This window comes from Microtus oregoni, unplaced genomic scaffold, assembly GCF_018167655.1.
Source record: "Microtus oregoni isolate MIOR12 unplaced genomic scaffold, Mior012 000007F_ref0000211, whole genome shotgun sequence".
NCBI classification, from domain to species: Eukaryota; Metazoa; Chordata; class Mammalia; order Rodentia; family Cricetidae; genus Microtus; species Microtus oregoni.
Genome location: NW_024543066.1, coordinates 42,820,481 through 42,848,247, shown reverse-complemented (window position 1 = coordinate 42,848,247; position 27,767 = coordinate 42,820,481). Strand labels below are relative to the sequence as shown.

At 49.6% G+C, this 27,767-nt stretch overlaps 1 protein-coding gene across 8 annotated transcripts; it reads left to right on the top strand.

Moving 5' to 3' along the window:
* The first annotated feature begins 743 nt into the window (after window positions 1-743).
* On the top strand, window positions 744-27,680 carry Tjap1 (tight junction associated protein 1). Of its 8 annotated transcripts, XM_041655966.1 has the most exons (12): window positions 756-781; window positions 1,310-1,401; window positions 12,461-12,590; window positions 19,972-20,069; window positions 21,406-21,528; window positions 22,946-22,974; window positions 23,779-23,940; window positions 24,122-24,188; window positions 24,425-24,454; window positions 25,162-25,269; window positions 25,343-25,426; window positions 25,985-27,680. In XM_041655966.1, exons 5-12 carry the CDS (start codon window positions 21,430-21,432, stop codon window positions 27,056-27,058), a joined length of 1,653 nt encoding a protein of 550 aa, XP_041511900.1. In that variant the 5' UTR covers window positions 756-781; window positions 1,310-1,401; window positions 12,461-12,590; window positions 19,972-20,069; window positions 21,406-21,429; the 3' UTR covers window positions 27,059-27,680. The 8 variants fall into 8 exon arrangements, with proteins under 8 accessions (XP_041511901.1, XP_041511906.1, XP_041511902.1 ...); XM_041655967.1 differs by lacking the exon at window positions 1,310-1,401 and having other exon boundaries at window positions 744-781; XM_041655968.1 differs by lacking the exon at window positions 12,461-12,590 and having other exon boundaries at window positions 750-781.
* Window positions 27,681-27,767: the final 87 nt, after the last annotated feature.

Below are 27,767 nucleotides of genomic sequence, written 5' to 3'. Positions count from 1 at the left end.
TGACAAGTGAAGATGAGGGCTAAAAAGCCGGGCGGTGGTGGCGCACGCCTTTAAACCTTTAATACCAGCACTAGGGAGGCAGAGGCAGGCGGATCTCTGTGAGTTCGAGACCAGCCTGGTCTACAAGAGCTAGTTCCAGGACAGGCTCCAAAACCACAGAGAAACCCTGTCTCGAAAAACAAAACAAACAAACAAACAAAGGACTGTTTAGGAACCTGAAAACATTGAAAGAGGTGGGAAATGGGCTTGATGAAGGTGGTCATGCATTGTCTTCTGCCAGGTTGGAAGCTGGCATTTTTCCTTGTAGTATGTGACACTCTGGAAGCAGAGGCAAGCGGACCTCTGTGAGTTCAAGGTTAGCTTGTTCTACAAAGTGAGGTCTGGGAAAGCAATGGAGACCCTGTCAGGTAGCCCTGCCAGGCGTGGGTGGAAGGTAAAGAGGGAGGCGGTGTGTGTTGGTATTTTTCTTTGGATGAGGGGCATCGCCTACTGTATTTTAGAGCGGTGTTTTCTATTATTATCACATTAACAGTCTTTTCTCCTTTCCCGCTGTTGGGCCCTACTCCCGACACCGCCTGCTTTTTTCCCTTACCAGGTTTCCTCAGCCTGCTTGGAGGAAATTCTCACTCCCCCCGCCCCCCATCATCAGGAGTCCCAGGTTTTCAGCCCGTGGCCCCGCCCCCAGGCCCCGCCCCCGATGACGCGCGGCGCCTAGTGCGTGGGGATTCCCGCGGCCCTGATCCCTACCCGGCCTGCCCCGCGGCAAGATGGCGTCCTAAAGGTTCGGCCCCGGCGGAAAGTTTGTTGTGGGATTTTTGAGTAGTCAAACTGAAAGACGAGAGTTGGGGAGGATTGCGGAACCCTAGCATGGAGTAGGGATGGAGGGAGGGACCAGCTCCGAGGTGGAGGATGGAGGAGGGTTGGAGGCGAATAGAAAAAAAAAAAAAACAAACACTGGTGGGGGCGAAGGGGAGGGGGCCTGTAATCCTGTGGCTGCCTGAGGGGAGGAGATGGGGCGGGGGCGGGGAGCCAGAAATGGGTGTGGTTCGGATTCTAGAGAAGCAAACACTCCTGAGTTGAAAAAGAATTTCTTTGCAGAGAGTAAAGAATCTGGAGTCTGGGGCAGAGGCCTCGCTGCCTCAGGCCAGTGGGAAGGGACAGGGCTCCCGTAGTTGTCGAGAGGATTGGGAGTGAGAGCTGGAGTTTGCAGGGCGGTCCTAAGGAGCGGACCGAAACCAGTTAGATGACCCTCTTCCAGGCTGAGCTCAGTCTTTCCATAGCTCCTGTAGCTACATCTACCCCATTTCAGCCGAAGACCCAGGGCCCCAGGGACTGGAAGAAATCTCACTGCCTGCCTGGAAAGAAGAGGTAGCGACTTGCCCCAGCCCAACCCCAGAGCGGGTAAGATGGTCTCCAAAGACAGGTTTCTGAGTGGTATTCTCCCTGGGAGAGGATCCGTGGGCTTGGAGAGTCAGTTCATACCAGAAAATTGCTCTTCTAGAGGGTTTGGCTGTTGGCTGTGATCCTTAAGTTGGTGTTTTGGTAGATTGCTGGCTATCTTTTGGGAGTTAATAGAGAATTGAGTTTTGCCTGCCTTTGTCTGTATAAGCAACCCATGGCAAGTAGAGATTAAATGAAAATATTATTGTTACTATTATTATTCTCATCAGAGATAGGGTCTCCCTGTGTAGCCTGCCTTGCCTGGAACTCTGGAGACCAGGCTAGAAGTATTCTAACCCGTTCCTGTTAGAAAGCAGTTTCCCACTTGTGTGCCATCTCCTCTTCCCTTTCCCCCTCCCCGTCAGTGTGACGTTCTGCCTGGAGGTAGACCTATTGAGGTGACATGAAGGTGCGTCATAAGAAAGCACATTTCTGGTGGACTTCACTGGCATTGAGGTCTTTTCTATGGGCAACTCCAGAATGTCCCAAAAGCTGCATGTCTGCCTTTTCATTTTTCTTTTGGTAAGAAAAGTTCCTTGGGTGTGGCCTAGGGGAACTGTGCCCCAGGTGAGAGAAAGACAGGATGGAATAGGAAGAAACCCAGATGAGCTTACATGGTAAGGGGTCAGTGTAACTTGGGTAAAGTTTAGATGGCTCTGTATCCTTGATAGAATATTACTGTGTGCCGGGTGGTGGTGGCGCACGCCTTTAATCCCAGCACTCAGGAGGCAGAGGCAGACGGATCTCTGTGAGTTCAAGACCAGCCTGGTCTACAGAGCTAGTTCCAGGACAGGCTCCAAAGCCACAGAGAAACCCTGTCTCGAAAAACCAAAAAAAAAAAAAAAGAATGTTACTGTGCAGTGGACCAGTGAGATAACAGCAGGACAACGAAGGAGCTTGCACTTGTCTGTTAGCTTTCTCTCCATCCATCAAATCCACTTAAAAAGAAAGGCAATCCCTGCAGCTGCTCAGAGGAAGCGTGGCCTTCTAGCTAGCGAGCCTTCCAGCTAGTGAGCCTACTGTTGGAGAGGAAGGACTGAAGGCCGAGTATCGTCCTCACTGCTGTTGCTGTCCTAAGTAGACACAGAGCTAGGAGCAGGCTTTTGGCAGTTGATTGTTGTTGGTGGGTTTTTTTGTTTGCTTGTGTTTGTATTTGAGTCACTGTTGAGCCTTGGGTGGCCTAGCACTCTTTAGTAGACCAGACTGGGCTTGAACTCATAGATGTATGGTCTCTGCTTCTGGAGTGCTGAGATTAAAGGTGTGGAACACTATGCCTGGCTTAAGTCATTTATTTTAAATATTTATTTCTATTTTATGTTTGAGTCTTTTGCCTGCATATATGTTTGTGTACCACATATGTGCCTGGTACCCTTGGAGGCCAGAAGAGAGTGTCAGATCCCTTTGAACTGGAGTTACAGATGGTTAGCTGTAAGACACCATGTAGGTGCTGAGAATTGAACCCACATCTAGAAGAACAGCCAGTTCCTTAGCTGCTAAGTCATTTTTCCAGACCCTATTTGTTTACTTTCTATGGGTTTGTGTGTGCCTGAGTGTGTATGTATGTGCACCATGTGTGTGCAGGAGAGGTCAGAAGGGGGCTTCAGATCCCCTGGATTTACAGGCAGGTCTGAACTGCCCTGTGGGTGCTGGGAATTGAATCTGGGTCTTCTACAAGAGCAGTACACACTCTGAACTTCTGAGCCATCCCTCCAGCCCCCAGTTAGGGTTTTGAAGATAGTTTCATTCTGGTCCAGTCTGGCCTGGAACCCACTGTATGCTCAGGCTGGTCTTGAACTTGTGGCAGCTCTTTTCCTGACTTATCTCTCTCCCAGTTACTGGGATTATCGACATGAATGACTGTCAAGTGTGGACTTTTATTGTTGTTGTTGTTGTTTTGTTTTTCTCTTTTTTCTTTTCTTTTTTGAGGGAGTTTGCCTAGGCTAGACTTAGACTTCTGGGCTCGTGTAATCCTTCCACCTCAGTCTCAAGTAACTGAGTATATAGGACTGTAGCTCTGTGCCCAGTGGGATCAAGTTTCTTATTGAAGTCTATTTTGGGACCTGCATCTGTGACGATTGGACCGGAAGGTCTGCCTTGATCTAGAAACTCACCAATCATGTCTTGTTTATTGCACATATGCTCCCGCCCCCAAAAGTTTACTCCAGCTGGAACTCCTTCAGCGTCACTAGTCTGACCTAAGTGTTTCCAGCTCCTAAAGATTTGAGGAGATTTATGTAGCTGTATATTTGTTTCTAGAAGTTTGGGATCCCTTTCTTTCCCTGAGGAGACCTTGTGTTTGTGAGTTCTTGGAAACTGTAATCAGCTAGAACTGTGTGGTCCCCATGTATAGTAGCACACACCTGCAACCCTAGCCCTCAGAGGCTGAGGAAAGGACTGGTAGTTTGAGCCTGCACTGTACACAGACCCTGTTTCCAAGAAAAGAAGAGAGAGAGAGAGGGGGATGGGGGAGGGGGACAAACTATGTTGAGCAGTTAAGAGTTGAAGCTGGTATACACTGGTAACTTCAGCATTTGAGAAGTGAGGCAGGAGGATCAGGAGTTCAGGATCGCTCTCCAGTTACATATTTGAGCCTGGCCTGGGCCACATGGAACTTGTTTCAAAAAGCAAAAAGAGAGCCGGGAGGTGGTGGCGCACGCCTTTAATCCCAGCACTTGGGAGGCAGAGGCAGGCGGATCTCTGGGAGTTCGAGGCCAGCCTAGTCTACAAGAGCTAGTTCTGGGACAGGCACCAAAGCTACAGAGAAACCCTGTCTCGAAAAAAACCAAAAAAAAAAAAAAAAAAAAGCAAAATGAAAGAACAAAACCTGACACGTAGGGCCAGGTTGCTAGTTGGATCCAGACTGTAGCTATTTGGCCTTCTTAATTGCGTAGTTCTGTGCACCTCAGTTTCTCATTGCTCAGTGGGAGCACCTGTCTCACCGGGTCGTTGTAAAAGTTCATATATTAATGTGCTTTGATTCTATCTGCTGCTTGATAAGTATTGTTATGCCTGTCAGATTTCAGTACTGCCCTATGCCTCGTGACTGACCCTGTGATCTCTGGAGGATTTGTACTGGTGGGCTGCTAGCCCGATGCTACAAGATGAAGTGCAGCCTTTTGATAATGGACTGTCTAAGCTGTGTAAAGTGATGTTAAGATGCTGTGAGTTGGGCTGTGGTGGCGCACGCCTTTAATCCCAGCACTCGCTTGGGAGGCAGAAGCAGGCGGATCTGAGTTTGAGGCCAGCCTGGTCTACAGAGTGAGTTCCAGGACAGCCAGGGCTACACAGAGAAATCTGTCTTGAAAAAAACTTAAAAAAAATAAAGATGCTATGAGACTGGAAGTTTTGTGTTTGCTGTTGAGCAGTAATGACAGTGAAGAGTCTCTGTGTCTGATACTGTCGGGAATACTTTGCACACAGTAGCTACGTTTTTGGTAACCACTGTACGATGAAGCTAGCATTCTGTTTCACAGATGAACTGAAATAGAGTGGTTGTCGTTTATTCAAAGTACTCCAGTTAGTAAGGGGCAGAGCCCTATAGGATATGAACTCAGGATACCTGACTTCAGTAATTTAATGAATTGGTTTGCGGTTTAAATTTAATTATTTTGTTTGTTTGTTTTGATTTTTTTGAGGCAGGGTTTCTCTGTGTAGCCCTGACTGTCCGAGAACTCGCTCTGTAGGCCAGACTGGCCTCAGACTCTCAGAGATCCTCCTGCCTCTGCTTCCCGAGTGCTAGGATTGAAGATGTACTCCACCATCACTCAGCAAATTTAATTAAATTATTTTTGGAGTAGGCATAGTGGTGTGCACCTTTATTCCTTGTACTCAAAAAGGCAGAGGCGTTTGGATCTCTGAATTTGAAGCCAGTCTGGACTCCTTTGCAAGTTCCAAACCAGCCAGGTCTACATAGTGAGATTCTGACTTTAAAAAAAAGTTATCATTATTACTATTTTAAAAATATATTTATTTTTAATTGTGTGTATGTACGTATGTATGTATGTTTGCATGTATAGGTATGATTATATGTGTGTGACTGCAGGTGCCCTTGGAAGGTAGAGGTGTAGGATCCCCAGAATTAGAGTTACACATGCTTGTGAACCATCTGATGTGGGTTCTGGGGATTGAACTCAGGTCCTCTAGAAGAGCAGTGCATGTTCTTAAGTGCTGAGAGCCCTCCAGCCTCCTCTCCACCCAAATATCTGTATTTATATAAAGTTACCCTTTTTTGTGGCCCAGCTAGTCACAGCCTCCTGGACACCTCATTGTTATGTGGTCTGGAACCTTGGGCTTCACATACACTAGAATGTACCCTACCACTGAACCAAACCCATAACAGCTGGGCTTTTAAAATGGTCCTTTTGCCTCAACTTCCAGAGTGGTGGCCCTGCAGGTGTGCCAGGCGTGCAGTTAACTTTTGAATATACCAGCGGTGATCTGTATCACTTGCTTATTTGCCTGCCTCCCACTTCATGTTTGTTTGTCTTGTTGGTTAGATGTACACCCATGGGAACATATTTTGGCTATTTAGAAGTCTTTTCTGGGACCCAGTACTTCATCTCAGCCCTCTGTTTACTCTTGGAAATAATACATAAGGCAGAGACGGTGCTGAGGAAGCCCACTGTGCTGTGTTAGCCAGGCCTGTTCTCTCCTTTCAGGATTCAGTTTGGTGACTACCCATTGCAAAATGACGTTGGGATTCATTCTAACTCAGGCATGGTAGTGCCCCTGGCCAGATTCAGACATGAGATGGCCTTGGGAGGCCAGGCTAGCCAGGGCTATGTGTCAATATCTACGAAACAGCACAGCACCCAAAGCATGCTCTTAGAGGGATCTGTGCCTTTGTGTTAATCTAGACATAAAAACTAAGGCTGCCATTTGATTTTGATCACTAACATGAGATAAAATAGGCACAGTATTAAATCCACAGTCTGTATATAATCACTCTTTTAAAAATAACAGCCTACGCAGAGGGAGAGATAGGTAGCATTTTAAATAGCTCTTCCTCCTGCATGTTTTGAGGATGGAAAACAGATGTTCCTGTCCTGAAGCTGTGTTGCCTGCCTGCTGCAGGCCCTGGTGCAAGCTGTGAGTGAGTCTATCCCAGGCTGGGGCAGCCCGCAGCCTGAGGGCAGAAGCTAGTTTCTGGTTTGACTTACTGGCTCTTTTCTGAGTCACGTCCTGTCTATTTAACATACCCTCAGGACCATCTTTTCCTTCGGTAAGCGACTCTCCACCCTGCCACCTTGCCAGTAGGCGTGTGCCTGGTATATAACTGGATTTTAGGGGACTTGGAGGCTCAGGTCTGTGGATTTTCCCCGAGACGTCTGGCCTGGCCCCGTAATGAACTTTTCTATCTGTTGTGACACCTGGAAGTCTTGTTCCTGTCCTCCATTGTCTTAGAAGCCACACATCCCCGGGTACATGCTTTGCCTTGGTTTAATTTGTGCAGGAGACAAACGTGCTGTGACTCGTCCTCTTAGTAGAGGAGTACACCTTCGTATTGTAGTAAAGTCAGCCCTCCCGCCTTCCCATCGCGTAAGTCAGTTTTCTCTTGAAGTGCCCTTATTTGAATATTACATTCAAATCTCTTCCCTTTATTGCCGTCTCAGCAGATTTGAAAAACCCCCTGATGAATTGAAACTTTGTGTCTCACCTGGATAGGCTTTCATTTTTTAAAGATTTTTTTTTTTTGAGACAGAGTTTCTCTGTAGTCCTGGCACTTGCTCTGTAGACCAATGCTGTGGAATAACCCTTCTGTACACTGTGAATATGTATTACTCTCATTGGTTACTAAAGAAGCTGATTGGTATATCAAGGCAGAATAAAGTTAGGTGGGACAATCAAATTGAGGATACTGGCATGAAGGATGGAGGCAGGGCAGTCTTGGGAGATGCTAGCCAGACGCCTAACAAACAGGATGTGCAAAAAATGAGGCAAAATGAGGTAACGGCCGGGCGATGGTGGTGCACGCCTTTAATCCCAGCACTCAGGAGGCAGAGGCAGGTGGATCTCTGTGAGTTCGAGACCAGCCTGGTCTACAGAGCTAGTTCCAGGACAGGCTCCAAAACCACAGAGAAACCCTGTCTCGAAAAACCAAAAAAAAAAAAAAAAAAAAAAGAGGTAACGACTCATGAGCCACATGGCAAAGTATAAAAAAGTGGGTTAATTTAAGTGTAAGAGTTAGATAGTAACAAGCCTGAGCTGTCAGCCGAGTATTTGTAGTTCATATTCAGCCTTTCAGCCTCTGAATTGGTTATTTGGGACTGGGGTCGGGACAGTAAAGGATAAGAAAGGACAAGCTAGCCTTAAAATCAGAGATCTTTCTGCCTCTGCCTCCTGAGTACTGGGATTAAGGTGTGTGCCACCACTTCCTGGTTAATGAGGTTTTCTTCTTCTTTTTTTAGTTATGTGTATGTGTGGTTATTAGTTATATGCACTTGAGTGTAGATACCCACAGAGGCCAGAAGAGGGCATCATTCTTTATTTATGCTTTGTTGTTTTGTTTTGTTTATTTGGGTTTTTTTTTTTTGAGGCAAGGTCTTCTATGTAGTATTTTCTTGCTTGAAACTCACAGAAGAGATCTGCCTGTCCTGCCCCCTATATGTTGGTATTGAGGACCCTCGCCATAACACCTAGGAGATCAGATCAGTTTCGTTTCTTTCTTTCTTTTTTTTTTTTTTTTTTGAGACAAGGTTTCTCTCTGTAGTCCTGTCTGCCCTCTGCCTCCTGAGTGGTGGGATTAAAGGTGTGTGCCACCACTGTTGGTTCTGACAGCAGTCTAGACTTAGCTCATTTTTCTAGCTTCTGGGCTTTTGGACACATAGATACTATTTTCTACTTTCCTGAACCCCTCTCTTTGTTCTCTTCAACCTTCCTTTTCGTCCTTCAGATCTTGTCTTAAATGCCCTTTTTTTAGGACTCTGCCTCTCTTTAATCCCTTTCTTCTGTGCTGGATTCTAGTGCTGTATTTGCACATTCTGTTTTATCTGCCTCTTACAGGCGGTAGGTGTCCTGAGAACAAGCACTGGTCTCATTTACTGTTGTATCTCCAGCACGTGGAGGATGGATATGGACAGTAGGCATTCTCTCCCTGCTTCAGCCTGCCATGTTGCTGTTAAAGCGTTTTCCTGTTAAAGACTCTGCCCTAACAAGGATGACGACCAACCTATAATCTAAGCACTCAGGTACCAAGACAGGGTTTTGAGTTCTAGAACAGCCTGATCTATATCCCATGACTCTGTCTCCAAAACAAAACAAACCCAACCTTTAGAAATACTGGAGTTCTCTTTTATTTAACTTAAAGTTTATCCTTTTTAGCTTGGCATGCAAAAAAAAAATCACCTTGCATTCTGGCCCTGGCCCAAGCATAACTCTTGTCCTGGTTTGCTTGCTTGCTTTCCTCTCTTCCCTTCCCTTCCCTTCCCTTCCCTTCCCTTCCTTTCCCTTCCCTCCCTTTCCCTTCCCTTTCCTTCTCTTCTCTCTCTTCTTCTCTCTCTCTCTTTCTTTCTTTTTGAACAAGGTTTCTCAGTGAAACAGTCTTGGCTCTCCTGGAACTCACTCCGTAGACCAGGCTGTCTTCAAAGTCACAGAGATCCGCCTGCCTCTGCCTCTTGAGTGGTGGGATTAAAGGTGTGAACCACCACCGCCCAGCAAAGCTAAGTTAAAGACATTGACGTCATAGCACATAGCATGGTGCTTGGTATATGAAAGGCAGTCCTTAAATATTTGCTGGATCTCAGTTTTGAGACTCTATGGATAAGGACTTTTTTTTTTTTAATACAAGCTACAATAAGCTTCTTGATTTCTGTCATGTTTTTAGGTAGGGAGTAAAATGGAGAGGGTCTCCTTTCTGATGAAGCAGTAAGGAGGACTCCAGCATAAGAAGGGAGCACCATCAAAGAACAGCTGTGAAAATCAGATTGCAGCGCTGCTCCCAGCTCTTGGGCTGCAGAGGCTCTTGACAGACCGCAGTATGTCTGCCAGTTTCCTAGTCCTGGGGAGGTTGGTAGAGACTTCCCATGTGTGACCATTGGACGGTGGATTGTCATCACTAGAGAGAAGGTCTCATACCGCAAATGGCTGGATGGATTGTCTTAGTCATGTTCACTATGCTGTGATGAAACTTCATGACCAAAGCAACTTGGGGCGGACAGGATTTCTTTGGCTTACTCTTCCACATGACTGTTCATCATCAGAGGACGTCAGGAGAGGAACTTAAACAGGACAGAAACCTAGAGGCAGGAGCTGATGCAGGGGCTACAAAGGAGTGCTTCTCACGGTTCCTCTCCACGGCTTGCTCAGCTTGCTTTCTTACAGAACCCAGAATAACTAGCCCAGGGGTGGCCCCACCTACAATAGCCTTGACTATCCCCCATCAACCACTAATTAAGAATATGCCCTACAGGCTTGCCTACAGCTCAGTCTTATATTGACATTTTCTTAATTGAGGCCCCCTCTTCTCTGATGACTAGCTTGTATTAAGTTGACAAACCAGTCAGTACAGAGTGCTTTGGGACCCATGTTCCCAAGTGTCTTAGGGACTGAAAAATGTCGGGAAACCACAGGAAATTATGCAGGCATTGAGTAAGCCAGATTTCTGGGCCCTTGTTGTGGTCTTGGACCTCACCACTGATGCTCTTCCCAAATGGGCTGGTGACTAAGTCACCATCCGCTCTTTGCGTTTGTCTTTCTACTGTAGAGGATGGGAATAGTCTTTAAGGTGCCAGTTCTCAACAAATGCCAGAGGAATTTGTTTCTAGAAGTTAGGATCTCTGAAACTCTGTGTACTCCAGCTGGAATCTGCAGTCAGACGAGGAGGAGCTCCCAGTTCTCTGAAGAGCAGACTTGTTTGGCTACAAATCTCAGCCAGAGCTAGTTGCTTGTCTTGGTGATCTCGAAGCATGTGCCACACTGAGTCACTGTTAACCTGTGTCCTCTCTACTAGAGGGAAAATCGGAGTCTGAGGCTACTTAGGAGCAAGGTTCTTACCCAAAGCAAACTTTAAGACCTGTGAGAAAGTGCTGAGCAACCCTGGTTGCCGTGTCACCCAGGCTGTCCTTCCTGAGCAGGTTAAAGCAGAGGAGATCGCTCTGGTAAGACCTTTCCAGCTCATAGGATAAAGTCTCATTCTGCAGCCCAGGCTAGATTGAATCTCACTATTTTTTTGGCTTTTTTGAGACAGATTTAGCTCAGGCTGGCCTCCAACTTTGAGTTCTCCTTTGGTAGCCTCTACACTGGGATTTTGGGCATCCGCCATCACTCCCAGTATTTTCCTCTTTTCTTTATTTGAGACAGGGTTTTTCTTTGTAGCCCTGGCTGTCCTGGAATTCACTATGTAGACCTGGCTGGCTTTGACCTTTCAGAGACTCGGCCGCCTCCCCCTCCTGAGTGCCAGGGTTCAGGCATGTGCCGCTCCACCACTCTCCACCACACCTGCTGCTCTACCTCTGAACAGCAGGGCAGACCTAGCTATTGTCTTGAGTTCTTGATGGTGAGGGTTCTGAAGACCGCCTGTCAGTAGCGAGGCTTTCTTCCTTTTTTCCTAGGGAAGAGTTAGTGCTTGTCTATAGACTAGTGATTCTCAACTTTTGAATCAAGACCCCTTTAGGGGCCAAACAACTCTTTCACAGGGGTCACCTAAGACCATCGGAAAGCACTGATATTTACGTTATGATTCATAACAGTAACAAAATTACAGTTATGATGCAAGCAATGAAAATAATGTTATGGCTGGAGGTCACCACAGCAGGAGGAACTGTGTTAAAGGGTCCCAGTGCTAGGAAGGTGCGAACCATTGTTCTAGGCCACCGTCTTTTCTCCAGGCAGGTGTTGGCTCTTTAAGCTTAGGGACAGTAGGCAGACCAATATGGGGATCTCAGTGAGCGGCAGTTGGGGACTCTGTTGGCTCTTGTTTTTGGTGCCATGCTGTGTAGTAAACAGTCTTGCGATGTTAAGTAAACACGCTGCTGCTAAGCCATAGCCTCAGTGCCCTCCCCCTTTTTTGGAACATTAAGTAAGTACTCTGCTACTCAGTCATATCCCCAGGCCCCCCCCCTTTATTTATTTATTTATTTATCTATCTATCTATCTATTTATTTATTTTGTGATTTTTGAGGCAGAGTCTAAGTTGTCCAGGCTGGTTTTGAACTTGTCATCCTCCTGCTTCAGTGTTCTGGGCAGCTGGACTGCCTGCCAGACCCTCATGTGAGGGCAGCATGGAGATGGTGCTTCTGGTTTTGTTGAGGATCTTTCTGTTCTTTCCCTGATGTGTTGGAAACGAACTTCCTGTCCTGCTGCCCAGGGGACACATGTTGTCGGATTCCACTGTCGTGACTGGCACTGACTTCCAAGTTTCTACGTTGGAATATATCACCTCCCCCGAAGGCTTTGGGAAGGGTTGGTGCTTCTTCCTGTCTTACTAGAGACTAGGAGTCTGACAGGATGGAAGAGCCCCTGTTCGAGGCTGGGGAGCCTTGCTTTGCTTTCACTGTACTTTCTGGGGTCCTTTGAGGGCTCCCTGGGAAACCGTCTGTCTGGCCTTATAGAAACTGTGAAGTGGCAATGTACCAGCTTTCCCTGACTGGCCCAACTCTGGGCTAGGTCGTACACTGCTCCATTGTACTGTGTGCTCTGATGCAGCTCTTGTCACACACAGCCTTTGACACTCCCCCCCCCCCCCCCCCCCCCCCCGCAGCTAGTCTCTTACAGTTCTTTCTCTCAGAGCTCGTGGGAGGTGCTGGAATACACTGTTGGCATAGGCCTGGATGGGTGGTGACTGCAGCTGTGGGAGGGTTTGTTCTTACGAGCCCTGGTGCAGCCTGGCAGCAGTGTTTGGGAACTAGGGAGACAGCTGCCTTCCATAATAACTGCCTTCTCTTGACCAACCAGAGAGCCTTGTTGTGTGGGTCAGTAAACTGGACTTATTGTTGGCAAAGTTGGAGGTGCTTTCCCGGACAGAAGAGCAGAGTGTACACCTGAGGGATCCTGCAGCTTGTTCTTCTGTGCTCTTTCTTTGCAGCTCCAGAGTTGGGCTGCTCACACAAACAGCCATCTGTTTATATGGAGTGCCTGGAGGGCGTCTACCATGAATCTGTTGCTAACACCACTAACCAGGAGAAATGGCTGGCTGGGGAGAAGACACTAACCCTGTGAGTCTGACCTTGACTAGCTAACCTGCCCTGGGATGCCACCAGCAGTGTGCATTCTCCTGCATTCTCTGCCTGACTGGCTGCCTCTTTCCCTCAGTCTTGCTCCCTCTGCTTTCTGAGTTCCTTCCTTTCCTCTTTTCCATGATGTGGGCAGGATACACCTTCTTTGTCTTAGGTACTTTTCTGTTGCTCTATGAAAACACATGGCCAGGGCAGCCTAGAAAAGAAGGCATTTATTTGGCTCACAGTTTCTGAGGGTTAGAGTCCACGATGACAGATGCAAGACAGCTGAGTGCTCCTGTCTTGATCCACAACCTTGAGACGGAGGGAGAGAGAGAAACAGACAGACACAGAGACAGACACTAGGAATGGTGGGAGTCATTTGAACCACAAGCCAGTCCTTCACAAACGGTTCACCAGCTGGGGACTACATATTTAAATGTATGAATCTGAGAGGCTGGTCTCCCTCGAACCATCACATCCTTCATGGCCAGAAAAGAGGCAGCCTGCTACAGGACTCCTCTGCCTCTCGCCCTCTTCCGTGCTGGACACCTCAGTCTCCCATGAAACAAATTGATTGGTGTTTCCATTCTTTTTTGTCCTTTTAGCAACAAGGAATTGAAGACTTCTTCAGTTACTGCGCTGTTCCTACTTTTCTACTTCAGAGACGGGTAGAGGCAGGGTAGGAATAGATATACCTTCCGGACCCCTTTAGTTTCCTTCCCTTTGTCCAGAGGATGCAAGTGGGGGCTGGAGAGATAGCTCAGTAGTTAAGAGCGCTGACTGCCCTTCCAGAGGTTGCGAGCTACCACGTGGTTGCTGGGGATTGAACTTGGGACCTTTGGAAGAGCTGGCAGTGCTCTTAACCACTGAGCCATCTCTCCAGCCTATTCTTCCAGAGGACCCACGTTCAGTTTCCAGCACCACATGGCAACTCACAATTATTTGTAACTCTAGGACCCAACACCCTCACACAGACATACATAGAGGTAAAACACCAATGCACAGAAAATAAAAATAAATTTAAAAAAAAGAAGGTGAAAGTGGATGGTTCCACCATTATTCTCACTCAGAATAGGAGGTTAGGTTATCTTCTTCATTTTTGGCTTTTGATTTTGTTGAGACAGGATTTCTCTGTGTAGCTCTGGCTATCCTGGAACTCACTCTGTTGACCAGGCTGTCCTCAAACTTACAGGGATCTCCTTGCCTCTGCCTCCTGAGTGCTAGGATTAATAGTGTGCACCAACACTGCCTGACTAGATTCTCTTCTTGGTTGGGAGGTTGAGGTTTTCCTTGGCTTGGCTCTGGAGACTTCTTGGTAAGAGAGCAGAACAAACTAAGTGCCAGATTCAGGAGTCTGTGCAATGATGTAGTTCCCACTGGTAACTGTTGTTCTGGGAAGTGGAGTTTGGTCTCTTACCTGTTTCCACTCAGAGTGTCAGGTGGACTTTAGCCGAGAACTGGGAGGGTGCCTCAGCGAGATGGGGCAGGTCCTGGCCTTCGCCGGGAGATTGGTGAGTGTTGTCTGGCATGGAGACGCTGCTACCCTAGGCCTTTCCTCCGTACTTGGAACAGAGACGGAACGTCTGACAATCCCAAGAAGATCTGTTACCTTATTCTACCTGGTGGTCCAGCAAGGAGCTCTTTACATATACTGTGTCTCCAGGTGAGGCTGGCCTGGAACCTTGAGACTCCAGGCAGTTCCTGTTCCTGTTGACTGAAGGGAGAACGCAGGGACCTGACTACAGTGTGGGAAGGGCATGTGTGAGTATGAGGGGCATGGGTGTTTCCAGGCTCCCTAAGAAATTTAGTAGGGAGTTAACAAGCTGAAGGGGGTTTGGGCTTGTCTCTGACTAGAAAAGCCAAAAGGAAGGCACAGCCTTTTTTTTCTTCCTTAGGAGAGCACATAGTCTAATGTCAAATACAGGCCACGGACTTGGACACTTTGGCACTGCTTTTGTTGGGAAGGTTTGGTTTGCTTGGATTGCCATCAGTAGTCTTTTCTCCTTGTTCCTGTCAAGTGTTTGCTGGGTGAGAGTCCGAGTGGATAGATAAGGTGTTTGTTCAGGTGGGAACCCGGTGAGTTCTCACAGGTCACCGGCACTGGTTCTGAGGCTTCATGATTCCTGTGGTTAGAAGGATTCTCTCCCTGTTAGGCCTTGAGAGCCCTGCCAGGGTATTCAGCTTAGTGTAGGCAGGGGGCCAGGTGAAAGCTGCAGGCGGCTTATCCCAAGAGGGTGAGGTTGTACTTGTCCAGAGGCATGTGTTAGAGGGGCAGCAGGACTGGTCTGGGCACAGACTGGCATCTTCTACCCTAGTCATCAGCCCAGAGCAGCATCTTTGCCCAGGCCCCACCCTGTGAGCTGCTGGCTGCCTGCCTGCCACGCGCCCAGGATTGCTGAGGACTTTGCTCATGTACCTCAGAAACAGCTGCATGCTGGAAACTGGGGACGGAGGCAAACAAAAGGGGCTGGGGGTGCAGTGGGAAAGGCTAAGTCCAGCTTTATTAGGATCAGCATTGTACTCAGGCCTCTCGTCACAGCAGGCAGGTAGGGCTGCAGTGGAGAGGTGGCGATTCTAATGAGCTCTTCTCATGGCTACATTGTTGGCTCATAGGGTTGACTCTTTCAACATGGAGTTTTGTGTTTGGGGGCTTTCGATGGAGGTAGAGCCTGGATTTCCGAGGCTCAGAACCATCTAGGTTTGTATGGCAAGCATGTTGCCTACTCCTGTGATGTGCAACTTCCCCAGGTGGCAGAGGTCAGAAACTCCATATCCAAGGCATGCGACTCAGGAAAACTAAGGCAATACCTTGTTTCCTGTGTGACCAGGGTGCTGTGATTTTGACTGATGGGGGCTTCCAGAAGGGCTGGTGTTTGTTTTATTACCTATTTATATTCTGCTAGGTTCCTGGAAAATTAAGGCTCTATACGTAGCTCAGCTATCTTCTGAGTAGGGCTGAATTTTCCTTTCGTTTAGAAAGCAGTAGTGGTTACTAACTTCTCTTGAAGTATTATGAATAAAAACTTTAAAGATTCTTATAGTGTGGGCCCCACCCTGATTTAAAAGGTCGGGTTCATTGACTCGTAAAGGTCCCCCAGTAACGTGGTTCTTTTGTAGCTGTGAGCATACTTAGCAGTAAGTTTCACAGTAATCTGAGACCAGATAAATGACGTCCTTTCCTAAAGAAGGTGCTGGGGGGTAATAGGGAGATGGCCTAATTGGGTCGGATGCTGATCAGGGTCAGCGAACTTGTTCATACTGATAGTACAGAATCTGAGGAGCTGAAGGGACTTTTTATGGCAGAAGGCTGACAAGAAAAAACAAAGAGCAACATCCATTTGGGGCTGAGTCCTGTACCCTCGTCTGTACCAGTGATGGTGTGGGGATGGTAACTTCTGAGTCCTTTATAGGCAGAAAGCTGAATGCAGACCTCAGCAGAATGGCAGGAAGGAATAGGAGGGCATTCCAGACTCTTGGGCTTCTGTTTGCTATGGTCCCTTGAAACATTTGCTGAAAGAGAACAAGAAGAGTAGTTTGGGTGAGTCGGATCTGAAGAGGTTTCTCTTAGGCCATCTACCTCCAGGAGCAGCCATCTCCAGCATCAGTGGACAATGGCCATACCCCCACAAAGGGGAACAGATAGGAGCCCATCTCCAGCATCAGTGGACGATGGCCATACCCCCACAAAGGGGGACAGATATGAGTCCCATCTCCAGGCTAGAGTGCTGTCTTGTTCTTATCTTCCCTCTGCTCAGCTGCTCCATGGTTTGCAATGCAGGTCCTCTGTACGTGCCTACCGAGTCCCATTTCTAATGAAAGTAGACTTTGTTCTCTGAAGGCAGCTAATCGTGCCCCATGGGCTGTAATCAGGGAGAAGGTATTTAATACAGGGCAGGTGGCAACAGGCGGCCGCATTGACTGGCAGATTGCAACATGGCAATTAGCGAGCTATCGCCCTCCTCCCCAGCAGATATGAGGTAGGCTTTCCTCTGGATCGACTTTGGGTAGTGAAAAATGAATGCTATGTAAGAGGAAAGAGACAGTAAGGTTAGCTAGGGTGAAGTGGGGGTGGTGAGGAGAGCCCCTTCTGCTGTGGGTCAGCAGGTTCATCCCAAAGAGGCACAGCCCATGCTGGGTCAGCCAGGGGTTCCACCTGGGCATAGCCCTTTTAATACATGCTGGTAGCCCCCATCCTGAGTCATCCGACCCTGCCTCCTAAGGGTAGTTTGAGTGCAGTTCTTCCCTGCTCATTGCCAGGTTTTTCTCCAAAAGAGTCAGCCTGGCAGCCAGAAGCCATGAGGCCCCACAGGCCAACCTTGGCTGTGGCTTGCTCATGGTGGCCCAGGGGACCTTCTCTTCTTAACACAAGACTGGAAAACCTTGAGGTAAAGGAGTTGTGGTCAGTGGAGCCTGTAGCTGCTGTTTGAGACTTCCTGGTGAAACTGCTTTGATGTCTTCCAACTTACCTTTTTGTCTTCTCCAATTTGGGGGCCCCCAAACCCAGCTGTTCTTCATGCTTCCCTGGCCTATTCTCTAGTCCAGGACAGTGGGCTGCCAGGCTTGTTTTCTGTCCAGTGCTGCCCCTTACAGGTTGGATCCAGGGCACTTAGTAGATTGGAAAATTGAAACAAAAGTCCAGGTGTCCCAACATGCTCAAGTATTTATGGACAGAGGGCAGGGAGTGGCACAGATCTGCCTTGGGGAGTAGGGTTGGGGAACCCGGAAGGTTCTCTGGTACATTGTCCCTGCTTCCTAGTAGGAGTGTTTCCCTCCTTGTGATACAGACCTGTTGAAGGGGTCTGATAGAGAAGTAACCTTTGACCCCCACCTCCATCCTTAGAGTCCCTATCTGCATTTACTATCTCTGTCCTTGTCACACGAGATCATCCCTTAACTCAGCAAACCAGATTGCCTCTAACCTCAGAGGAGGCGGCGCTGTCAGGGCAAGGGAGGGCAAGCTATGTGGTGCCTCAGTGAGGGAGCTCTGCCCACAGATAGAATTACCAAGTGCCTGAATGTGCCCTGCCTGCCCACCATTCTCATCAGTGCCCTAGTGCCTGGAAGAGAATGTGAGCCTTGGCAGGAAAGTAAAGAAGATGCTCAGGTTGGAGGAAAAGCACACAAAGAGCCTGCAGAGTGAAGGATTCCTTAACCCCGGGCCGTGGGGGGAGGACACAGGAAGGCCACAGAGAGCTGGCTTGTGGAAGAGAAGGGAGAAGGCAGCGCTAGCTCCTGGGAGCTCTCCCATCATTATCTAGAAACTCCTGTCTCTTCTTTAGTTTATGGCTCTGCTCCTGCCTTGTTTTCCAGGCGTGCACACCCACTCACACATACCTTTGAGTGTTAGGGCCTGGGTACCTGACTGGTTTAGGACCTTTCAGGGCCCTCTGGAGGACAGCCACAGAGGACTTGTGGTTTCTCTTGTTTGTTTCCCCTTACCCCAGGAATGTGGTGTCCTTTCTGGCCCTCCCAGATTCCTATGTGGGGAGTCAGCCTGACAGCGTGCTGCTTGTACCCTGTGGGGACACGTTCTGCCTCCTGTCAAAGGGGCGGAGGCTGGTGGCTCGTGCTTCTGCTACTACACCAAGCTTTCCTCCAAACCCAGGCCAGGGACCTTATAGAAGAGGGAGACTGCTCCTGCTTCCCCACCCTCCTTTGCCCCCACCCTGATGCCCCAGGCCCTGTTGGAATGTGACAGGAGTCATGGCCAGGGCATGTCCCAACAGTAGGAACACGCTTCAGCCCGTAAGGCCTCCTTCAGCCCCCAGCTCTGTTTGGGTTGATGGGGGTGGGAAGAGATTGTTTTCTTATGCTCAGAAAGCCACCTAGGGTTACTATTTCCTCTGATCAGTGTGGTGCCTGCTGCCCCCATGCTGCCACCCAGTTTATTACAGGTGCTTCTCAGAATCCCAAGAAGCGGAGGGCAAGTGCATAGGTGTAGAACAGACTTTTGCAGTTGGGAAGTATGTTACCCGGGCACTTCAGTGTGCTGGAGCAGCCCTGGACCTGGAAACAGGTCTCGGCTCCCCACACTTGGGTTTACATTTTTTTTCTTTCTTTCTTTTTTTTCTTTTCTTTTCTTTTTTCTTTTTTTTTTTTTTTTTTTTTATGAGACAGGTTTCTCTGTAGCTTTGGAGCCTGTCTGACAGGAACTAGCTCTTATAGACCAGGCTGGCCTTGAACTCAGAGATCTGAGTGCTGGGATTAAAGGCGTGCACCATCATGGCCCAGCTGGGTTTATATTTTTCTATTACTTTTATTTTGAGTGTATGTTCATGGGCACATGATGCTGTAGTGCACTGTGGAGCTCATTTCTCTCCAGAAGTCAAGCTTGGGTCGTCAACCTTGGCAGCAAGCACCTTACTACTGAGCCATCCTGCCAGCCCCACAGTGTTTCCTATACAAGCATACCAGCAGTTTCCGGCCTCAGCTCTGTTGACCTTTTACCTTGCCAGCTCTTTGTTACGGCGGCTGTCCTGTGTGTGGTACTGTGCATGGTAGGATGATTCATCAGTGGATGTCCTGGCCTTGACTTACAGTGGACCTCTTCCTCTACAGATTTTGAAAACTAAAAATGTCTCTACGACATTTGCCGGTTGTTCCTAAGAGAAGTAGGGACAAACTCATCCTGATTGAGTACCATTGCTCCCAATTGCTGAGTTTTGGGTGTTCTTTCTTGGACCTATCTTTGCTCATTGCTAAGCTTATTGACCACCATTGTACTCAGAAATGGTCTCTGGGCTTCTTGTGGAACTGTTGGTAGGGGCAGTCTCCAGCACCATCGTCATCTTGCTCCTCTTGGGTTCTTGGTAATCTCATTTACAATCTGTGTTCCCGAATTTCCTAGCTGTTTATAGACTCTGAGAAGCCTGGGAGATGAGCAGGACGAATAGGAGGTAGGAATAAGAGTAGTGCAGGATGCCGGCAGTGGTGGCTCACACCTGTGATCCCGGCACTTGGGAGGCAGAGGGAATCTCTGAGTTCAAGGCCATCCTGGTCTATGGAGAGAGTTCTGTGACTGCCAGGGGTGTTGCACAGATAAACCTGTTTCAAAAAACCAGACAGAGAAATAAACAAACCAGACAGGCAAAAAAGAATAGTAGCAGAACTATTCCAGAATGGAGCATATGGTAAGTTGAGACAGTGAATGCATGCACGTAGACCACAGGTGTTGTCTGGACAAAGGCAGGTACTTGTTATTTCAGTTATTTCTTTTTTGAGTTGGCTTCACTATGTAAGCCATGCCACTATCAGGCTACCACCTCTGCCTTTGCTGTGTTCCCCATGCTTGCTGCTTTCTTAGAACCTTCCAGGTCGCACACTGGGCAGGCAGGCGACTGACACCTGGTGTCCACTTTCTTCCCTTCTCTGGTTTCAGGAGCTCTTGGCTAGAGGAAGTGGAGGGGCTGTGGGATGTGGAGAGCCGAAAGCTAACTCCAGGACAGCAGAACAGCGAGAGCTGCCAACGAACAGACGGTATGTGCTGATGAGGCCTGGATCCCCTACTTGTTCTCTTCTGGGAGTCTGGCAGGTGAGGTGGATAGGTGCTCTCTGTTAGTAGGTGCTAGTGAGAAAAAGAATGTGTCAGCACTGTTGACAGTGTCCAGAGTGCTCTCAGCGTGGAGAGACTCATCTCAGAGCCTGAGCTGGGTCAATATCCCCAGACTTTGGAAGACAAACCTGTATTTAACATTCCCTAAGTACTGGGCACTGTTTTTGTTTAAATAGTTTCCCTGTGGAGCCCAGGTGGGCATTAAATTTAGGGTCCTTTTGCCGTTGCCTTCCCCAGTACATAAAATTACAAATGTATCGCTAGCTATGTCTCTATTGAAGCAGGGTTCCAGTGTGTAGGTCTACTGGCCTGAAACCCACCATATAGAGACCAGGCCTCACGCTCACAGAGGTCCACCTGTCTCTGCCTTCTCAGTGCTTTCATAGAAAGCGTGGGCCACTATACAGCCCCATCTGGCACTGTTCTTTCTGATATTTTTGTGGATGTCCTGGAACTTACTCTGTAGACCAGGCTAGCCTTGAACTCACAGAGATCATCTGCCTCTACCTCCCAATTTCTGGAATTAAAGGCCTGTGCCACCACTGCCTGGCTCAGACACTGTTGGGTTTTTTTTTGTTTGTTTTGTTTTGGTTTTTTGTTTGTTTTTTTGAGACCGGTTTCTGTGTAGCTTTGGAGCTTGTAAACCAGGCTGGGCCCGAACTCACAGAGATCCGTCAGGCACTGTTCTTACAGACTGCTATAGTCTTCACAGTAGCCCTGTGAAACTGGTGCTGCTTTTAGCCTCCGTTTAGAGGTAAAGAGAATTGATGCTTTTGAAGCTCTCTGTGGCCACACAAGTATGAACTGTTCCTGAGGTTCTCACCCCACTTGAAGAGCAAGGCCTGCTCACCTTAGGCCTGCCTTTCCCTCCTGTCTGTTCTCCATTGGTGTCTTGCCCTCATCTCCAGCATTCCTCTGATCGATCCAAAGTCCAGTCCTTCTAATGACTCAGCTGTGGCGCAGGCCCGCCTGCCTGTGTGGTGCTGTCTGCAAACATCCTCTGATTCCACGGGCTGCTTACAGTCTGCTTTCCATTCACGTATTTATTGTCAGCATGGTGTGCGTGTGCCACAGTAGCAGCTGCAGAGGCCAGGGCTAGCTTGTGGGGGTGGGCTCTCTTCTTCCATCATGTGGGTTCTGAGCACAGAAGTCAGGTTGTCAGGAGCAGTGAGTGCCTTTACCCACTGAGCCATCTTGGGGGCCTTTAAAAGCCTCTTACCCACATCTTTGAGCCTGTGTCTTCCTGGCTTCTCTTGGTAGGTAGACAAGCCTGCACCTTCCAGAATGACCAGTGCTGCCCCTGCTAAGAAACCTTACCGGAAGGCACCTCCAGAGCACCGAGAGCTGCGCCTGGAAATCCCCGTGTCCCAGGTCGAGCAAGAGGTCAGCAAGACTGGTATCTGGCCCTGGCTGGCAGAAGTCAACTGTCAGCTGGCTCCTCAGGCCTGGGGTGCTAGTCGTAGTTAAGGCAAGAGATTCGCATTGCTGGCACGGCTGTGGCACTGCCGGTGGGGTTATCTGTATGTGTTCGTGTCCCAGGGAGCCTTAGCAGAATTGGTCCCACATACTGCAGTTCCTGTAACAGCCAGCCCATGTCCAGGCCCTGGCCGTGGGAAGCTGAACCCAGGCTTCTGTAGTGGAGGAAAGTCATTCAGCCTTGGTTCCATAGGGAGCCTAAGGAGGTGGTGCTCAAGCTTCTTCCTACTAACTGTTCTCCATTGTCACTCGGAAGTCCAGCCCTTCCCACAGCTCTCTTCATAACTTCGTATTTTCTGCCAGGAACCATGTTAGGTTTGCCCATAGGAGGCCTGTGGTTAGCTGCCAGACCCTCCAGTTTGGCTCTCTTCCCCTCATTCTACTGAGCAGGGGTGATTTAGTCAGCTTCTTGTTAGACTTCCTCCCACCCCACAGTGCACAGAGTACAGTCTCAGATGCTGAGCATCAGCTGTGTTATGGCTTCCTGTGGACTGTCTGAGGAGAAAATGCTATGATTTGTTCATTGCAGTTCAGGGAGCATCGGGTAAAACTTGCAATTTTTATGCATTTTGCTTGGTGCTCTGCGTATATAAATGAGGGAACTACGATTAAGTGAGGTGATGCCCACCAGTGTGTTGCTGAGTAGGTCAGACCCCATTGTCAGGCTAGAATCCGTTTGCCTCCCTGACTACTCATGGCCTGCAGTGCTAAAGTGTCCCTTCTGCATAGCTTGGGCCTGCTCTGGCACTTGGGTCATGACCGTTGTGGGAGCTTGGGAAAGTTGGTGCAGGGGTTTCAAAGCAAGACACAACATGGTTTGGTGGTAGAGGCTTACACTGGAAGATGGTGGCAGTAAGATCAGGAATTGATAGTGAGTTAGAGTTCAACCTAGGCTATGTGAGAACCTCCAAACTCAGCAGCCAACAGTCCCATAGCATTTTGCTCCCCAGAGGCTCTTCAGACATTCAGTGTTTCCACCCCAGCCTCCAAGGTCCATCTCCGTCTGTAGGGGATGCCGTGTTTGGGAGGAGCGTGGTGGAAACCTGAGAGGTGCTTTCCAGGAGAGATGGCATGGCTACCTCGTCCTCTTTGAAGATGGTTTTAGGACTAAGGGTAGATGTTGGAAGAGGTTCTCGAATTTTCTGATTGGCACGGGAGAGGGCACTGTAAACTCATCCAGACATTACTGGGTTTCAGCCATCGCTCGAGGGCCCTCGCTCTCTTCTGTGGCACAGCCCTTTTCAGGCCTGTCTGAAGTGCGAGGCAGCCAGGAGCCCAGTAGCTGCAGCTGAGTCTCACTCAGGCTTTTCCTCTTTTTGTCCAGGAGGCCTTGACTGACGCAGAGAGGATGAAGTGAGTACTGACTGCCTGTCACTGTGCCCCTTTTCACTCCCTGTGTAGACTATTGGTACTACCACGTTTCTCCTCACATCTGGTCTTCTGACATTCCAACTTCTGACTTTGTGGCACAACGTTGTGACCTGCAGTTGTTCATGTTGAAGAACTATAAATTTGAATTGCAAAACAAACAAAAATTGCAGAAAAAAATATTTTATGTAAGTTTGTTATTTTTGTGTTGGGTTGTTTCTATAGGCTCCTTGGCCACATGTGGCCCATGGACATACTCATGCTTAGCAGAGGTAAAGATGGGATGGGGTGTTTTAGGTGTTCTCCCTGGGAAAAGGGTTTTCCTTGATCTGTGGGCTGAGGACCTGCCTTTGCCCAGCTCCTGGCTCTAGAGAGTGACCCGCCTGGCCAGCTGCCTCTTAAGGCCCTTCCTGTCAGCATTTGAGGCCTCCTGGAGAATGACTATGTTGGCCTGAATTCCCAAGAGATTAATAATGGAAAAGCCTGATTGTGAAGTGTGGGAACTGGAGCTGGTGGCCTGCTGGCCTGGGTGGTAACTGGAGGCAGGTTGGGAGCTGTGACCTTTTGTTCTGACCTAGTATTCTTCTGTATTGGGTGGGGCACTCTGCTTCCACACCATCGCATCTTCAACCTAGGCCTTGAAGCCAGAGGGCTGTATCTAAAGAGTCTCCCTAGCTAGACTGAAGCTAAAGGGACCCAACCCACCTGCCTGTCCTCTCCTTTCCCAGTCCTGTCTGGTGCTCTAGGGTTAGCTGTCTCTAATGGCTCCCTGTCCATCCCCCACCCCAGACTTTTGCAGCAGGAAAATGAAGAGCTTCGTCGGCGCTTGGCCTCGGCCACCAGGCGCACCGAGGCCTTGGAGCGGGAGCTGGAAATAGGGCAAGACTGCCTGGAACTGGAGTTAGGCCAGAGCCGCGAGGAACTGGACAAGTTTAAAGACAAATTCCGCAGGTGTGGGAATAAGGGGCCAGATATCTCCCCATTCATGGGAGGTCAGCTGGATGAGCCTCAGATCCCACCTGATTTTATTTAGAAACCCAGGGACTGTCCCAGATCCCCATGTGGAGGAGGGTTTGTAGGGCCTGAAGAACAGGATCTTGACCAAGGCTTTCTGCCTTGTATCCTTCCGTAGGTTGCAGAACAGCTACACAGCTTCCCAGCGGACTAACCAGGAGCTGGAGGACAAGCTGCATACACTGGTACTGTGCTGGGATGGGCAGTTTGACTGGCACTGTGCTACAGCATAGCAGTGGGCCAGGACTTGCCAGGGGGGTGCCATTCACCATGGCGCTTGGGGAGGGTAGGGCAGGGCAGTGTTGGGGAGGGGACTGCAGTGTGCAGTGCCAGTCGGGACTGTCTTAATGCTCACACTGTTTCTCTTCTCTCTTCGTCTCCCCCTCACGCTGCCACCGCTGCTGCTGCATTCTCCTCTCAGGCCTCTCTTAGCCACAGCTGGATTTTTGCAGTTGCGTCTGAGTTTGTGTGTTCTTCCCCCTGGTCCTGGCCTCCTTGGTCCATTATCAGGGATTGTGGGGCCCTGGCTGTTTCCCTCTGCCCCTCCATTCTTCTCCATCACTATGAGGCCCAGTTAGTATTCAGTGCTAACTGGGAAAGAGCTAAGGCTGGGGTTCTGCTCATTGCTCTGGCAGAGGTACTTGCTGATAGCAACCCTCAGAGCTTTCCCAGCTTCTAGCTGCAGTGACAGCAAGCCTGGGCTATAGGGACACGCTAAGGGAACTGAAGATGAGAAATCTACTTGAGCCTGTAGTTCCCTCTGCCCAGCCAGCTAATCTCATAGGCGCCCCACTCCTAGCTTATCCTGGAAACAGCTGCTCACACAGGCTTTAGTCCCTGGCTGAAGTTACCGTCTCTGAGACGCCAGTGCCTTCCTTGCCTGGTGCCTGGTGTCCCTTAAGCTCCCTCAAAGGATGGGTAGTTTCTTAGACTGCCTCTGTCCTGGGTTACCGTGGCATCAGGTCCTTCTCAGAATCCCCTCTCCTGAGCAGCCTGCAGAGCAGGAGAAAGGCCAAGTCTCCTCCTGTCTGTCACCGTCTGTCTGCTCTGTCTGCCTTGGCTGCCCTAGCACCTGTGGCCTTGTGTCTGGACTGGAGGTGGTAGAGGGGGCAGGCTGGCTGGGGTCTGGGCTGCCTTTACCACAAGTCTGTGCTTCAGATCAAGAAGGCTGAGATGGATAGAAAGACGCTGGACTGGGAGATTGTGGAGCTGACTAACAAGCTACTGGATGCCAAGAATACCATCAACAAGCTGGAAGAGCTCAATGTATGTACCCGTCAGCGTGACTGCGTCTTATCCCTTTGGGTGGCTTGGGCTCTAAGCAAGTCTGTGTCTGCAGGAGCGATACCGGCTGGACTGCAACTTGGCTGTGCAGCTTCTCAAGTGCAACAAATCCCACTTCCGGAACCACAAGTTTGCTGATGTGAGTGACACACCTGCCGGCATCAGTCCTGCCTTTAGGACTCTGATTCCCCTTCCACTTTCCTTCCTTTTGCCCCCGGTTGCACTTCAAGGTGTTTAACCCTGTCTTGCTCCTGGGCACTGCTGAGGCCCGTTACTAGTGTTGGAGCTGCTGTTAGTATTTCTGTAAAGTGCTCTTTGAGTCTGAGGAGCCTGTGTAGGAAGAAGGGGTGGCCAGAGCTAAAGCCCATCTGATCCCACCCTCTCAGGGGCAGAGCCTCTGCCTCCCAGCCTCCAGCCCAAGGCCTCACTGGCCTGCAGAACTGGAGGTGTTGACAGGTCATTGACTTCATGTTAAATACCATACCAACTTTTTTCCTCTGTGAGGTGGGGTGTAGAAGTTTAAAAGCTAAGTGCACAATGTTAACCAGGATATGGTGACTGTTGTTGACCCTGACGCACCGGCTGTTAACCAGGATATGGTGACTGTTGTTGACCCTGACGCGCCCGCTGTTTTTGCCATGGGTCAGGCTCTCTGCAGCGGGGCTCATTCCTGTCTCTCCCCCTCCTCTTATTCCAGCTGCCCTGTGAGCTGCAGGACATGGTTAGGAAACATCTGCGGAGTGGTCAAGAGGCTGCCAGCCCCAGCCCTTCTTCCAGCCTGGCCGCAGGGGCTGTGGTGCCTACGTCAGTCATTGCCCGGGTCTTGGAGAAACCGGAGTCTCTCCTGCTCAATTCAGCCCAGTCAGGCAGTGCTGGACGCCCCTTGGCTGAGGATGTCTTTGTGCATGTGGACATGAGTGGGGATGCGCCAGGTGACTCAGCCCCTGGCAGTCGCTCTCCACAACCCAATGGGGAATGCTGCTCTGTGAGCACTGGAGGAGGCTCCCCAGAGGAGGAGCTGCCCCTGCCAGCCTTTGAGAAGTTGAGTCCCTACCCTACCCCTTCTCCGCCACACCCATTGTATCCTGGGCGGAAGGTAATAGAGTTTTCTGAGGATAAGATTCGGATTCCACGCAACAGCCCCCTTCCCAACTGTACTTATGCCACTCGACAGGCCATCTCCCTGAGCCTGGTGGAGGAGGGGAGTGAGCGGGTCCACCGCAGCCCCGTGCCTAGCAGTCCTGCCTCAGCCCAAGGCTCACCCCATCACCAGCCTAGTCCAGCCCCCTCAGCACTCAGTGCCCCAGCCAGCTCTGCCAGCTCTGAAGAGGATTTGCTGGCCAGCTGGCAGCGTGCATTTGTAGACCGCACCCCGCCTCCTGCCGCTGTGTCCCAGCGCACAGCCTTCGGACGCGATGCACTCCCTGAACTACAGCTTCATTTCTCCCCGAGCCACGCTGAGGCCCCACAAACCTCTCCACGCAATGAGAGTGGACTTTTGCTACCAACACAGCCTGACTCTGCCTTTCCCAGGGAAGAGGAAGAGGAAGTACTGAACCTGCCTGTCAGCCCCGAGGAAGAGCGCCAGAGCCTGTTGCCTGGTAATGAGGGCACAGGGGAAGGACCTAGTACTTCCCACATTGATGGCAGGGCCTGGCCACTCCCCAGTTCCAACCGCCCCCAGCGCAGCCCCAAGAGAATGGGAGTACACCACTTGCACCGCAAGGACAGCCTAACGCAGGCCCAGGAACAGGGCACCCTGCTCAGCTAAGCCCACTTGCCTTCCTACCACCACCCCTCAGGGCTGCAGACGGCTTCTGAACCCTTTCCTCAGACCTGGGTAGCTGTGTCCTATGTGCGTGAGGCCCACACCAAATCTTGCACCTGCGTCGGCACTGACTGATACCAGCTCGCCTCCTGATTTTTTCCTTTCCTCTTGGGGTGCTTGTTCTCCAAGGGTAGTGAGAGTCCTGAGCACTTCCCGCCATTCAGTCTGCCCAGGTGTTTCCATGGGGAAGCGCCCAGCTTGCCAGTGTTCATTTTCCATTCCTCTTCCGTATCCAAGAGCTTTGGTTGTTAGGGGAGGGTATCACTGAAGCTCCTGACCTCTGATTACTCTTTCCGCTGCATGAGCTGCTCTTAGGCGTGGCCCAGCTGGCCCTAGGGACAAGGGTGGACTCACTCAGGGCTCCCCTCTGCTGTTCCCACCATCCCTTCCAGAGAGAGGGTGGGACTTTAGGGGCCACAAGCTAGGCTCCAGGTGAGGCCTGGCCCCCTCTTAACCTTGGCTCTAGACTGTTACTCTGAGATTTGGAAAATTTTTCACATTAATGACTTTTAAAATCAAATAAAACTTATTTTACAGGTATGGTTTAATTTGCCTTAATGACTTTCTCCTTCCTACTGTAATCCCGTTCTTATTTTTTATTTTTGAATGGCATCTCATGTAGACCAGGCTGGCCTGGAATTCACAGAACCCT

What these genes read in the sequence shown, in the direction of transcription:
- Tjap1 (XM_041655967.1), top strand. Translation starts at nt 21,430, where the DNA reads ATGACCAGTGCTGCCCCTGCTAAGAAACCTTACCGGAAGGCACCTCCA. An exon ending in TTTAAAGACAAATTCCGCAG is followed by an intron (nt 23,941 to 24,121) that starts GTGTGGGAATAA and finishes ATCCTTCCGTAG; the next exon opens with GTTGCAGAACAGCTACACAG. An exon ending in GCCACAGCTGGATTTTTGCA is followed by an intron (nt 24,455 to 25,161) that starts GTTGCGTCTGAG and finishes TCTGTGCTTCAG; the next exon opens with ATCAAGAAGGCTGAGATGGA.